Consider the following 15,131-nt stretch of genomic DNA (forward strand, 5'->3'; position numbering starts at 1 on the left):
CCGGGGAGTTTGCAGTGAGCGGAGATCGTGCCACTGAACTCCAGCCTGGGTGACACAGCGAGACTCTGTCCCGAAAAACAAAACAAAAAAAAGAATTGCCACATGACCCAGAGTTACCCAGTAGTTACTCCCAGGTATAAACCCAACAGAATTAAAACCATAAGTTCACACACAAACTTGCACAGGAACATTCACAGCAGCACTGTTTGTAACAGTGAAATAGTAGACACAAGCCAAATGGCCACCAACTAATAGATGGATAAATAAAATATGTTATATTCATTGCAAATACTAGTCAGCCATTAAAAATGGTTAAAGTAATTATACATGCTACAATATAAATGAAACTTGAAAACATTATACTGTGAAAGAAACCAGTCACAAAATGTCACTGATATAATTTGGCTATGTCCCCACCCAAATCTCATCTTGAATTGTAGCTCCCCCATAATCTCCACGTGTCATGGGAGGGACCTGGTGGGAGGTAACTGAATCATGGGGGTGGGTTCTCCTGTGCTGTTCTCAACATAGTGAATAAGTCTCACGAGATCTGACGGTTTTATAAAGGGCAGTTCCCCTGCACACGCTCGCTCTCTTGCCTGCTGCCATGTAAGCCACGCCTTTGCTCCTCCTTCACCTTCTGCCTTGATTGTGAGGCCTCTCCAGCCATGTGGAACTGTGAGTCTATTAAACCTCCTTTTCTTTATAAATAACCCAGTCTAGGGCATTTCTTTATAGCAGTGTGAAAATGAACTAATACAGTCACAAATTGTATGATTTCTGTTATATAAAATGCCCAAGATAAGCAAAGCCGTAAAGATACTAGATTAGTGATTACCAGCATCAGGGAGGAAAAGGGAAGTAATGGTAATGGGTATGTGGTTTCTTCTGTGGGGTGATAAAAATATTTGGAATTAGGTAATGATGAGCATTGCACAACTTTATGAATATACTAAAAACCACTGAATTGTACACTTAAAAAGGTTAAATTTTGTAGAATGTGAATTGTATCTGAACACAGTTGTAACAAATATTAATTTTAAATGTATTGGTATTATAGTTTTATTTTTAATCAGTAAATGTTTGGGTTTTATTGATCGTGTATGAGAGTTATAAGCATTAGGTGCTTATACGTAGCTTTATATTTGCATACATTTAAGTAACATAGTTAAAATAATATGTAAGTAATTTGATTTGGGTCAGTTATCCTATAATTCACAGCACAGTTTTGTCAGCTGATTTCTCATCTAGAAGGCCACAACATCTTGCAGCAGTTACTAAACTCTTCTGTTACCTCTGATCAACATTAGAGACTAAATTAGCTTAAGGTTGAAAATTGGTTTTCAATAGTGAAATTGGTGGTTGCTTGGTCAGAATCATGAAAATATACATGGGCTTTCACTTGGGAGATCGACATGACATCAAAATACTTGAATTGGGCATAATATTCTAAAGATACCATCCTGTCATTAACAGGGCATAACAATTGAGAGAGGCCCATAACCTATACTTTTTGGGATAATGCCTGGGACTTGTCAAAACAATGCGATTCCAGTTACCTGATGCCAACTGAAGGGGTAACAGACAACTAGCAGCATAGTCAGCAACTACAGGTAGTCAGACAACTATCTGTAAAGGTCCAGATAATAGGTATTTTCGGCTTTGGAGCCATACTGCTTCTGTACAGTTAACTATGCAACTCTACCACTGCAGTATGAAAGCAACCTTAGACCACACATAAGCAATGACTATGGCTGTGTCCCAGTAAAACTTCATTTACAAAAACAGGTGGTGGGCCACAGTTTCCTAGCATCCACTCTAGAACATAACGTGTGCAGCATGCAAGGCATGGGTGGCTGCATCACCTGTAAGGACACAGAAGAGACTTCAAGTCCACAGATCATGTCTTTGCGTACTGATACACATTTGTGCCAGAAATATCTGAGTCTGGCTTGCATGATAATCTTAATCTGGTAGTGAGGTTGTAGGGGAGTAGCTAACCCTGACCCACCTCAAGCTTTTCAGAAATTACTGTTATCTACTGAAAGAGTCTCACAGTTGTGTACTACCAAATTAACAAATCACAGAGGAACGTCATTGTTTCTTTAATGGTCCTATCATTTTGATGTAGACTATGAAGACAAATAAGTGAAATTTATGTCAAAAAGCAAGGAATAAAAATTAAACTAGACAGCTTAAGGGCAACAAATACAAAGCACATTACAAAGCCAGAGCAAGGCCAACAGGGTACCAGGAGGTTCTGAAGACCTGGACACCAGCTCCAGTCCCGGAGCCAGGGGGCTGAAACAGTAACTTGCAAAGGACTGTAATTATTCACGGTGCTGGAAGGAAGCAAAAGAGTTAATCACACAAAACCAACTTTCTGTAGTTTTAAAATCAGTTCTTTGATTTTCCCAATTTGATCTGAATTCATTTAGCACTAAAGCCAGCTGGAATTCCCCAAGCTCAGGCAGCCTTAGAACTAGGCAAATCCCAGATAAAAAGTTACACTTGCAGGTTTCAACACTCCTGCTGGGAGGGGATTATCTGACCAAGGCCAACTTTGTTTATCCTTGCGGTTTAGCAGTCTGATGTAATAAAAAGGAGGAAAGCACATATTTTACGTGCTGTCCACAGCCAGTTGTGTTTCTTTTCTCATCAATCCATCCCTTGAGAAATATTCCCTAGACAGTAGTACAACTCTGTCATTTGAAGGATCTGCCTGTAGAAGGCTCAGGGCAGAGTTTCTCAAACTGGTGATTCTTAGACGACCTTGAGATGCTCTGGGGAAAAGTGCATTTGAGCCCTGCAATCTGCACTTGTAACAACTGTCCTTGCCTGATGCTGACGTGGCTACTCCTAAGACCACAATTTGGGAAACACCTCTCAGTGGTGGCCCAACTCATCTTACCTACATCCTCTTGCTAACACCACTGACCTTGGACTCTGTTGGTTCATCCATGTGCAGGAGGAGGAGCCAACACATAACTACAGTTGCGCCACCAACAGCATATAAATAAATAAGCCATATAGAGAGTTAAGAATTGCCTATAAAAGTACCAAAAATTTAATACCTCTCCCACCGCATTTCTAAAAATTGACTACTTTTTAAATTTTGTGGGCAAACATGGCATTCGTTCAACTCCATTGCGCATCTGCTGCGTACCAAACATTGTGCAAGGCACTGGGTACTGTATTAGTGAGATCGAAACAAACACGACCCCTAATCTTACCACTGGCTAGGTTTAATTAAAAACTCACCACAGGCACTCTGTAAACCAGATACATCTGGAGAACAGACATAGCTGTTAGATTGGAATGGAGGGCACAGAAAGCTCCAGCTGGAATATAACTTTTTTTCTTTTTTCTTTTTTTTTTGAGATGGAGTCTTGCTCTGTTGCTCAGATTGGAGGGCAATGGCATGATCTTGGCTCACTGCAGCCTCCACCTCCCGACTTCAAGCAATTCTCCTGCCTCAGCCTTCCGAGTAGCTGGGATTACAAGCACGTGCCACCACACCAGCCTAATTTTTGTATTTTTAGTAGAGATGGGGTTTCACCATGTTGACCAGGCTCGTCTCGAACTACTGACCTCAAATGATCCACCCACCTTGGCCTCCCAAAGTGCTGGGATTACAGGCATGAGCCACCATGCCCGGCCCAGCTGGGATATAACTTAAACTCTCGGCCGTGACACCTAGGAATAACCCGGTTAAGAGACATGCACAACAGCTATCCATCCTGCCCTGGTTCACACAAAAAGGAGGACAAACCAGGCAGTCAGCCAATGTATTTTAGCGTTCAGAATTAAAATCATACAATAACTCCAGGCCCAAGGTACCAAGGCAGAAAAGGCCTATAAACCCTGGAGAACTGAAGACAAGGTTTTAGACCATACTGAAAACTCAAGACTGTCCAACTGATGTCACAAGACACCAGTGCTTGGGCCTGATTTCTCATCTGTGTGTTCCCATCATCCCATCCCTGCCCAAAGTCATTCAAGGATGCTTATGTTTCTGGGCTGCTGTACATATTTGTGCATGTGTGTCTAAGAGAAAGATAGAGAAAGAGACAGGCAAAGCAGGAAGGCAGTGAACCGATGTCTGTGGATCAATGCAAATGGCCCGACAAGAAAAACTGCCATAGGCTAATGGTTTTTCAGAACATTTTGCAAGGTGTGTAACTGAAAATGCCTCTAGCCTTTAGCCACCCACATCTCTCTTCTCATTCTGTCCTTACTCCCTGCTTTTCCTGCTGGGGAGGTCCTCTCTTGACCCTAAAATCCTACCAAGAAGGTTGACCTACTTCCACCTTGCCTACTACCAATTATAGAAGTAAATGGGAACCTGAAGGAAAACACTGCGTCTGATTTCAGTCTCTAAGGTTAACAGTGACAGACAATACAGCAACCTCCCAGTTAGCAAAGGCCTTCAACAAAGCCTGAGTCAACAAGGGAAGGGCACCATCAGGAAAGCAAGCTAGTAGCCTCCCAGAAATAAGAGCCCCACCTGCCCTCGACTGGACCTGGTTATTTCCTTTACAACTAGGGTGATAAAGACTGAACTCAATACAGTTTCAAGACAAGTCCTGTTAAGTAATCAACTCTGGTTTTAAACGAGCAAGCCCGCCATTTCAGCATCTGGCTCCAAGACATCAAATCAAGGGGAAGATCTTCCCAGAGGCTGAGAGTTAAGCTACTTACAGCTGGAAGCTTAATTACTGCTTTTCTTAGAGCATTAACTCCCACTAGCCAATGACTACACATCCTATTAGCCATGTAAATTAACATGTGTTGAAAAATCTCAAAGAAATCAGCCTAAATTTAAAGGAAATCAGGCAGTGGGATTAAAGGAAAGAAACCACTGAACCACCCTCCCCCCCTCCATTCTTTGCTCTTTTCATAGGGATTTCAAAGCAATAGTCTTTGTCAAGAATGCTTGGCTACCAGGAAACAACCAAATTCCTAGAGCCTAGAGCCACTTCGAGTGTTTGTCCTAGGCCTCTCCACTCCTCTGACTTCCTAGCACCTGCCAAGCCCTTTGGGAATGTTCGTCAATGTCGTCAATGTTGAGAATCCTTCAGTCAATCTGTCCCAAGCACATCCTTCCGGTTCCTGTGTATGCAAACTCACCTATTTAATCACAGAATGCCAAACGTCACAAAGGAAACTCAAAAGTAGTTTATTCTTTAGTGCATTCAACTTACCACCACCTTTGTAGCAAACATGTACTTGTCCCGAAGCTGAAAATCTCGCACTTCCTCAAGGATCACTTCCTGGTTTTCCCGAGACTGGAAGAAATCTGTACTTCGGAAAACGGTGGAGTAGCCAGAGGGTTCATGTCGTTCAATGTAGATGGTATTTGGTTTGTCATAGGGATCAATTCCCCTGGCAGAAAAAAAAAAAAAAAAAGGTTGTTATCATTTGCACATTTAATTACTAGAAGTATGGAGGCTTTGCAATGAGGAAAATCAACTAGAATTTAGGCCTACCATGGTGTGACCTACAGATGATACTCTCCGTGCCTCAAACATATCCCTGTGGTTACTCCTTGACTCAGGATAGAGGGGACAAAATTGCCATTTGTAAAGTGTTTTCTGTTGTTTTCAAAGCATCCTGGGTTTTGCTCAAGGCAACCCTGCCCTGCTTGGGAAGGGCAAAAAGTAGTAGTACAAGATAAAATTTTTCAAAATTAATAAGCAAGGGACTGCTTGAAGCTATAAGCAAGTTTCTGGTCTCAAGTTATGCATCTCAGAGGAACGAAGGAGAGTTTTCCCAAGGTGCTACATCCTCTGAAGAACATTACTGGAGAAACCACACTATCAACCTCTGAGCCTGATCCTTCCAAGGGACGCTGCCCTCTCTCTGCCCTGTCCCCTGCCAATGTCACCGATCTAGGCAATCTGGAGCTGCCTGTGCATTTCGTCTCCCATGAGGCTCTTCCACAAACTCTTTCTCGCACATACTGATCTCCTTGATGTCCTTCAGAAAAGGAGGACGCCTTTCTCCCTCTGTGCTTTTGCGAACACCACACTCCCACGAAGAGATGCCCTCCGCACACACTCTGATCCCCCCATCCAATTCCTACTCTCCTCTGTCATCCAGTTCCAGTCTTCATCTTCCAGGAAGCCTTCCTCAGTGCTGTCCTCTCTTCTCCCAACACTAGCAAAACATCGCTCCGCAGCACCCAATTCCCAGCCTTTCACATGAGTTTGAACTCCAGACGAAGGTACAAAACCCCTTTAGTTGGGCCATTTTTTAGAATCAGTCTTATTCCTTTACGCAGTAATGCCTCTTAGACACTGTATTTTATTGTTCACCATTATGTATATGTCTGAGCTTCCTAGACACAGTATAGATGCCTTGGAAAACCATGTCTGAGATTTCTTTTCACACTATAGTACTCCTAGCTGAAGAGATACTTTTTGCATGGGATCTGTGGGGCAATTCGAGAAGCTAATCCAAAACGAAAACATAGAATGACCAGGCCAAACTACCTTGGAGAAGAACTTCTGAGCCAGTGTTCCCCAAAGAAGCCCCACACGGTAGCTCAGAGGACAACTCATCTGCTCCAGGTCTCCTAACATTCTCAAGAACACCAAGGCCATAGGAACCATTCAGCAAATGGAAAAAATAAATGGAAAAGTCGGGAAGATAGTCTTGTAGTAAGAATACAGAGTGATGACTCAAGGAAAGGCAGAAGGCCTCAGTTAGGTAATTGCCCTTATACAGTTCCATATGCATGATGGCTCTCAGAATAATGAAGGTAATTGTGTTAAAATTCCTTCAGAGATACACCGTCAAGAGCATATTCTCCCCTACCCCTCCCACAAAGGAAGATAAGAAGCAGAGAAACAAGAGCCTCTTTTGCCAGGTGCAGTGGGTCACACCTGTAATCCCAACACTTTGGGAGGCTGAGGCCAGGGTAGGGAGGGAGACCATTTGAACCCAAGAGTTCGAGACCAGCCTGGGCAACATAGTGAGACTCCACCTCTATAAAACATAAATTTAAAAATAGCCAGGCACATTGGCACACACCTGAAGCCCCAGCTACTCAGGAGGCTGAGGTGGGTGGATTGAAGCCTGGAAGTTTGAGGCTGAGTAAGTCATGATTGTGCCACTGCACTCTAGCCTGGACAACAGAGCAACACCCTGCCTCAAAAAAACAAAGAAAAAAGAGCTTCTTTTTACAATGAGAGCAAGACTTGAGTTTTGCCCTACAATCTGGATTCTTAGGGCAACGAAGAAACCAGCAGCCTTGGTCCTAGTGTGGGAGAAAACTATTCTTCACTATCAGATCCTCTGTGTGCATGTGTGGGCGGGTGGTGGCATGTTCTCTTCTTTTCCACAATTAGAAGTACTGATTAAAGTACTTCCTCTAGCCAGAGGATATGCAAATTAAAATGAGGCTGCTTGGTATTTTTAAAACAGCAGAGGAAGGAACCTTTATTGAGCTATTTTGAGACCCAGCTCACCTCTATTATTCCTTCCTAGCCAAAAGCAGCAGCCAACACCTAGAGATAGAAAGAACTATGACTTTCATCCCAATTTTCTTCCATAATCCATATTTGGACCTCCCATTTCTGCAAGCTGCTCCACCTACAAGTTCTTATACTTTGCAATCACTTAGACTTCCAGTGTCTTACGCTCACTGACACCTACTTTCTATTGTCTTTGCCCTCATTGAGAAATTCCACTCCTTGCTCTACCTCTGAGCAGTCACCAGCCTCACCTGGCCTCACCTGAAATCCCTCAATGATACTCCACAGGGTATCTTTAGTCCCCTCAGCTCCCCTCCAGGTCTTCCACTGTTCTGTCCGGCCAATCTCCAGCTCCCGACCATGTAAATTATTAGCTTTCCCACTCCTGCTGCTCCCAACTTGCCAAGCATTGTTGAACAAATGTATGTCATTATTCTGACAGACTAGATTACACTTTAACTTACTATGGGGAAACCTAAGGGGAAAAATCCCCTAAATAGCCTAAAATCCCCTAACCGACATGTCATTAGCTTAAATGAGATAAACCAGTCCTTTCTCCCAAGATATCTGTATATTAAAATTTCTAAATTGTATGTTCCCTTATCTAGTAATTCTGCTGGTTTGCCCTCTTATAGTTTCTTAAACAGATAAAAGAACAATTTTTCCCCTTAAAATTCAAATCAAGCAAAAGAAAGTTCTAATGGTTTTCCTTGAGCACAGGGTGTCCTTGGATGAGACTGTGGTTATAATTTCACTAAGATCCCACAACTTCTGCTCAAGGAAAATAGCAAAAGGGTCAGAAACAGCTACCCTCTGTGGAAACATAAACAAGAATCTATGGGTGTCTGACGATGGTCAGCTGTAAGGCTCCTCAACATGCCAGCTCCATCTTTACCATCCTCTATTACTAAGGAAGCAATACCAACTAAAAGACATTTCGCTTTACATGGAGAACTAAAAGAAAGGCAGTATCTACATCTTCTGGGACCATTACACGTAATGAGGACTAAAATTACTAGTAAAAATCTAAAAACACATGAAAAACTAGGAGATAGAAATATAAATACACACACATACAATCTATCTCATATTACAGCCAAAGGGCTAATCTCAAATACATAAAGAGCTCCTTGAAATCAATAATGAAAATACTAATAATCAAATAGAAAAGGGGCATGAAGCCAGGCACAGTGGCTCACACCTGTAATCCCAGCACTTTGGGAGGCCGAGGTGGGCAGATCACCTGAGGTTGGGAGTTTGAGACCAGCCTGGCCAACATGGTGAAACTTCGTCTCTACTAAAAATACAAAAATTAGCCAGGCATGGTGGTGGGCACCTGTAATCCCAGCTTCTCGGGAGAGTGAGACAGGAGAATCGCTTGAATCTGGGAGGCAGAGGTTGCTGTGAGCCAAGATCACACTACTACACTCCAGCCTGGTCATACTTACACAAACAAACAAATAAATAAATAAACCACAATCCCAGCACTTTGGAAGGCCAAGGTGGGAGGACTGCTTGAGGCCAGGCGTTTGCAATCAGCCTGGGAAACACAGGGAGACCTCCTTTCTACAGAAAAATTTAAAAATTAGCTAGGCATGGCTGCACATGCCTGTAGTCCTAGCTACATAAGAGGCTGAGGTGGGAGGATCACTTGAGCCCGGGAGTTTGAAGCTGCTGTAAGCTATGATACTGTCACTGCACTCCAGCCTGGGTAACAAAGTGAGACTCTCACTAAAAAAATATAAAATAAAAATAAATAAAATTAGCCAGGCATGGTGGCAGGCACCTGTAATTCCAGCTACCCGGGAAGCTGAGGCAGATAATTGCTTGAACCCTGGAGGCGGAGGTTGCAGTGAGCCAAGAACGCACCACTGCTCTCCAGCCTGGGCAATAGAGCGAGACACTGTTTCAAAAAAAAAAAAAAAAAAAAAAAAAAGGACCCTTAAGCAGATTTAAAGATGTTCTAACTCTTAATAAGGAAAATGCAAATTAAAACCACAGAGATAATATTTCTTCCCTAACACACTGGCTGTGGAGGGAGACACTATGGTATATTGTTGAGATGAGGGCAAACTTGACACTTTCTATAGCAAATCTGGCAATCTCTCCCAAAGCTACAAGTTTAAGGATTTATTCACCGGGATATATCAGTGCACAAAACTTACAAAAATCCTTGCCCTTGGGGAGTTTCCACTCTATTGAAGAGAGAAAGACAAATAATAACCATAATAATAGTGTATTAGAATGTGGTAAAGTGCTCTGCAAAACAGAACAGAATACAGTATAGGAGACTGGGAGTAATGGGGGAGTAGGTGCAATTTTATTTTTATTCATTCATTCATTCATTCATTCATTCGTTTATTGAGACAGCATCTTGGTCTGTTGCCCAGACTGGAGTGCAGTGGCGCAATCTCGGCTCACTGCAACCTCCACCTAGCAGGTTCAAGTGATTCCCCTGCCTCAGCCTCCTGAGTAGCTGGGACTACAGGCACCTGCCACCATGCTCAGCAAATTTTTGTGTTTTTAGTGGAGACGGGGTTTCATCATGTTGGCCAGGCTGGTCTCGAACTCTTAACCTCAAATGGTCCACCCAACTCAGCCTCCCAGGGTGCTGGGATTACATGCGTGAGCCACCGCGCCTGGCCAGGTGCAATTTTAAATAGGATCCTAAGGTGGGCATAAATGAGGTGGGCTTCATTTAGAAGATGTTATTTGAGCAAAGACTGGAATGAGGTAAGGGAGTACGCAGTATAGTGTATCTTGGGTGGGAGTATTTTAGGCAGAGAAAACAGCAATTGCAAACATCCTGTTCCCTGTGGTAAGAAGGTATCTGATATTTAATCAGAGAGAAATGACGAAGCATTTAAGGGTTCAAAGCAGAGGAACAGAATGATCTAATTTGTTTGAATAGACTCAAACCAACCACATGCTGAGAATTAATGGTAGAAAAACAAGAGTAAAAGCAGAAAGACTAGTTGGGAGACTAAGGAGCAATGATACTGGAGGCTTGCAGTAAAAGTGGTACCTGAGTAGAAGATTCTAGATATATATTAAAGGTGGAGCCAATAGGATTTCCTGATAGAATGAATGTAAAGCATAAAACAAATGTGAAATCAACAATGACGCCAAAGATTTCAGCCTAAGCAAATGAGAAAAATTATGGGTGGTGTTGATTCGGGGTGGTGAAGATCAAGAGTCAATTTGGGAGATGTCAAGTTTGCAATATCCATCAGTCATCCATGTGAGTAAACGGACAGCTGTTAGATAAACCCACTGACCCAGCATACCCACTCCCAGAAATCTGTCCTACACATTTGCCTACACACGTACAAATTCAGATAATTCACGATCCTGTACTACTTTATCACTGTCATGGTAAATTACAATAAGTATATTACTATTTAGTTCTAGAACAAGTACTTCTTGAAGTACAGCCTGTTTATTTCACTCCTCTTCTCAAAAATCTACAGTGGTATCCCATTGCTTTCAGAAGGGAGCCCAAATTCCTTTATGAAGCAATGCAGATTCTAATACCAGCTTCCCTTTCAAAACGTCACCCAATATTAAGAGTTCATGTTCTCTATCCAAGCACTATATTGGCTCATCCTTGTGCCTTTGGCCACTTTGTTCCTCTGCCTGGAATTCCTATCCTCCACACCTCCACACAGGTACATCCTACCTGTTGTACACATCCTGGATCAAGGGCAAGCTCCTCTACAAAGCTGTCTATGATCCTCCCATATGGAAGGATAAGTCCTCTCTCTAGCTTCTCACGTGATGTCTGTTACCTCTGTGTCCCTTTCACGATGTGTGTTATGTACCTGAAATGTCTTTCCTTACCTCTCCTTAATAACTATATCCATAAATTATTCAACTTCTTATACCCTTAAGCATCTAGTAGGTTTTATATTTAACAGACATTCAAGTAAATGTTATGAACAAATGAAGAATTTTGTTTTGTTTTTTTGAGACAGAGTCTTACTGCATCGCCCAGGCTAAAGTGCAGCAATGTGATCTCGGCTCACTGCAACCTCTGCCTCCCAGGTTGAAGCGGTTTTCTTGCCTCAGCCTCCCAAGTACCTGGGATTATAGGTGCATACCACCATGCTCAGCTAATTTTTGTATTTTCAGTAGAGACAGGGTTTGACCATGTTGGACAGGCAGGTCTTGAACTCCCAACCTCAGGTGCTCTGCCCACCTTGGCCTCCCAAAGTGCTGGGACTACAGGCGTGAGCCACTGTGCCCAGCGAAATGCATAAATTTTATATAGAGAAAAAACTCCCACTTCTAATATGATGCTCTAAAAATGAAACTCTACAAACATGCAAGGGCCTCAAGATTCCCCTGGGTTCCCTGACAGACTGAAAAATGCAAAAGCTCTACCACTCCTCTCATAAACAACCTTACTTTCTCCTCTTCCCCACTCTCTCCCCCAGTGAGATCACTGTACTTGCAGCTCTAATTCTCAGATCTGGAAAAACGTATTTCCTGAACAAACGCTTGACATTTCAGGTGAGGGCAGGTTTGTCCACCATGAAGGAGCTAGAACTGGAGAAAGGAGGTCATGTACATCAAAATTTCTTAGATGACACAACTTACCAAGAAAAGGACTTGACATGTTCCTGAATCATGATCCAGGTCTGGCCAAAGTCATCTGACTTCCACAGCTGCAAAGACAAGTGGTCATGATGCAAGAAGCATGTATGATGCAAGAGGCATGTATAATACAACCTGAATGGCATCACCATCAAACACCCGCTGAAATCCCACCTTCCATGACACGCTCTCTGTGAAGGCAGGCACTGGGACTGCCAAAGCCAGCTCAGTTGCTCCAAAAGCAAACAAGGGCAAGAAAGGAAAGACAACTATGTACATATGTGTTCTTCTCTCAATAGCAACTGGAAGGAAAAATGAGTAGGACTTGCCTTCTATTTATGGATTACCAAAAGTTATATTTCACTCAAGACTAGCCTCTAGGTAATGGTAAAAACAAAAGGTTGATTATACTCAGCACTTTTCACCGAAGAAACAGTGTCCTTAAAACCCTTTCACAGACAGCAGCATTCACGACAGCTAAAATGTGGAAGCAATCCAAGCGTCCATGAGGGATGAGCAAATAAGCAAAATGTGGTCTATGCATACAATGGAATATTATTCAGCATTAAAAAGCAAAAAAACCTGACACATGCTACAATATGGATTAATCTTAAGGACATTCTGCTAAGTGAAATAAGTCCATCACAAAGGGACAAAAATAGTATATAATTCCACTTAGGAGGTACCTAGAGTAGGCAAAAGCATAGAGACAGAAAGTAGAATGGTGGTTGCCAGGGGCTGGGGGCAGAGAGGTATTATTTAATGGTTTTAGAGTTTCAGTCTTGCAAGATGAAAAGTGTTCTAGAGATGGATGGAGGTGATGGCTGCAAAACAATATGAATGTACTCAATATCACTAAACTGCATGCTTAAAAGGGTCAAGACAGTAAATTTTACATTATGAGTATTTTAACACAAAAAAGAAAAGGAAGAAAAAAACAGTAATGGACCCTGGTAATTAAAGATGAATGCAGAGGACACCAGCTAAGTACAGAGCCCCGCGGGGAACCAGCTGAATACGCGGCTGTGGCAACGAGGAATTAACACGCTGATCTTTGCCAAAGCCCTTCAACTTCCACAGATGGAATCTGAGGGTTCCTCCGGCCCTAGGAACCATGTATTAAGAGGCACGAGACCCGGGCCGGGCGCCGTGGCTCACGCCCTGTAATCCCAGCACTTTGGGAGGCCGAGACGGGCGGATCACGAGGTCAGGAGATCGAGACCATCCTGGTTAACACAGTGAAACCCCGTCTCTACTAAAAAATACAAAAAACTAGCCGGGCGAGGTGGCGGGCGTCTGTAGTCCCAGCTACTCAGAAGGCTGAGGCAGGAGAATGGCGTAAACCTGGGAGGCGGAGCTTGCAGTGAGCTGAGATCTGGCCACTGCACTCCAGCCTAGGCGACACAGCGAGACTCCATCTCAAAAAAAAAAAAAAAAAGAAGCATGAGACCCAAAAAAACGATAATTCCCCCTCCACTGGTAAACTGACCCAGCCCATACTTAGGTTACTCCCTAAGGCAAGCAAAGGTAAACAGATCTGTGTTTTGGTTAAACAACCTGCAAAGAAATGTTCCAAGGTTTCTCTGAGCAAAAACATTCAAGGCTCACTGTAAATCCAATCATACAGGATCTACAAGTTTCACAGATTTTTGCCAAACCAATATCCTTGACTTGGCAAGTTGCAACCTTGAGATACAAATCTTACTGAGGCTCTTTCCTCATCTCTCGGATTTCCATCAAACCTGGGTTGAAGGAGGAAAATACACACATTTATATGATACACATGCACGCACTCAAAGGAAGACTATTACTGTTAGTGGTAACTTCAAATAAATGGGAGGCAAAAGCAGTGTTTAAGGTGGAGGACGGGGAAAGCAGAACAGAAATTCAACAAGAGGTCCCAGAAGAGCTCAGATTTCAGCTTTCTCTACCTGGCTCTCTCTCTGATTAAATTCCAAAGCCTCGATTTACCCCAAGAGCTAACCAAGGTGCAACTGCATGGAGAAGGGCATGACGTTTAACCCACGGGGTCTGCCAAGTGCTGGGTGCTGATGGCTGGCTGCGCTACCGACTGAGAGCGCCAGGAGGAGATATTTTTCTTGAGCCCTGGTAAGGGAAATAGTAGCTACAAAGGCTAGGCCTGAGACAGAAGGAGGGACAGGCAGGAGGCGACGTCACTCAAAGGACACACAATCACACAGGCAGAGGAGAAAACTAGAAGAGCCCCGTGCAACTGGGTTCCGAAAGCTCTCTTACCTGCTTGTTGGGGTGGGACCTGTCGAAGCCCAAGAGAAGGTTGGAGGCCTTACTGTGTAGGAGGAGATCAGCCGCCCGAAATGGGATGGAAAAGCCTTGGAGAGTGTTGCAGAAGTCAAACGTGATCCAGAGGTACTGGGCATAAGCGTCTGCAAAGATGTACTGCAAGGGAAAACAGGTAAGTTTCAGAGCAGGCTCTGTCCAGAGCTGCCCAACACTCCCCTAAACCACGTACGAGTCCACGCGAGTACACACATGTGCAGGGGCCAACCTGCACCAAGAAGGCACCATGGCCTTCCAGGGCTTCCACAATGGCTTTCTCCCCACCTCTTGGCAATGAAAAGACACCGGTACAGTCCAAACAAGGCTTAACGAAAGAGGCGGCCTGGAGATGGACTGGGATGAAGCTACAAGGTGGGTTTGTTTAACCAGGTAATGAAGCTGGTCAAACCTTTCTGTTTTTTCCTTTCAATGGAATTAGCAATTCCCACTCCCTAGCGGGTCACTCAGTCACAATCAGAGGGTAGTCACTGGCATCTGGGACAGAGAAGCCCTACTTTTCAGATTGGCTAAACACAGATGGGATGGCTGAGTCTCCCTGCATCCTCCAAGCAGTTATGGGACATGGCTTTCCAGGAAAAGCACTAAAATCACTTCCATCTTAGAAGATAAGCTTCTCCTTCTTGCTGTTATGCCAGGTGACCGGCAGCTCCGGGGACCAGGCTGCCACCGTGGCTGGCAGGCTCACTCTGGGGCAGAGCAGGAAGTGCCTCTGGTGAGCAGGGGCCTCACCTTACTTAG

The 15,131-nt window shown here is 43.6% G+C and overlaps 1 protein-coding gene across 7 annotated transcripts in view; it reads right to left on the reverse strand.

The window, feature by feature from the left end:
* Window positions 1-15,131, reverse strand: part of SORL1 (sortilin related receptor 1) — a 179,571-nt gene that overhangs the window by 130,032 nt on the left and 34,408 nt on the right. For all 7 annotated transcript variants that reach the window (XR_002517258.2, XM_021926639.2, XM_021926638.2 and 4 more), the window contains 3 exons: window positions 14,331-14,492; window positions 12,078-12,145; window positions 5,205-5,385 (listed from right to left, as the gene is read on the reverse strand). Coding sequence is in view for 6 of the 7 variants with exons in the window: in XM_021926639.2 (XP_021782331.1) it covers window positions 5,205-5,385; window positions 12,078-12,145; window positions 14,331-14,492 (411 nt within the window). In the remaining variant the exon portion in view is untranslated. The remainder of the gene's footprint in view (window positions 1-5,204; window positions 5,386-12,077; window positions 12,146-14,330; window positions 14,493-15,131) is intronic.

Source organism: Papio anubis, chromosome 12, assembly GCF_008728515.1.
Source record: "Papio anubis isolate 15944 chromosome 12, Panubis1.0, whole genome shotgun sequence".
In the NCBI taxonomy this organism is placed as follows: Eukaryota; Metazoa; Chordata; class Mammalia; order Primates; family Cercopithecidae; genus Papio; species Papio anubis.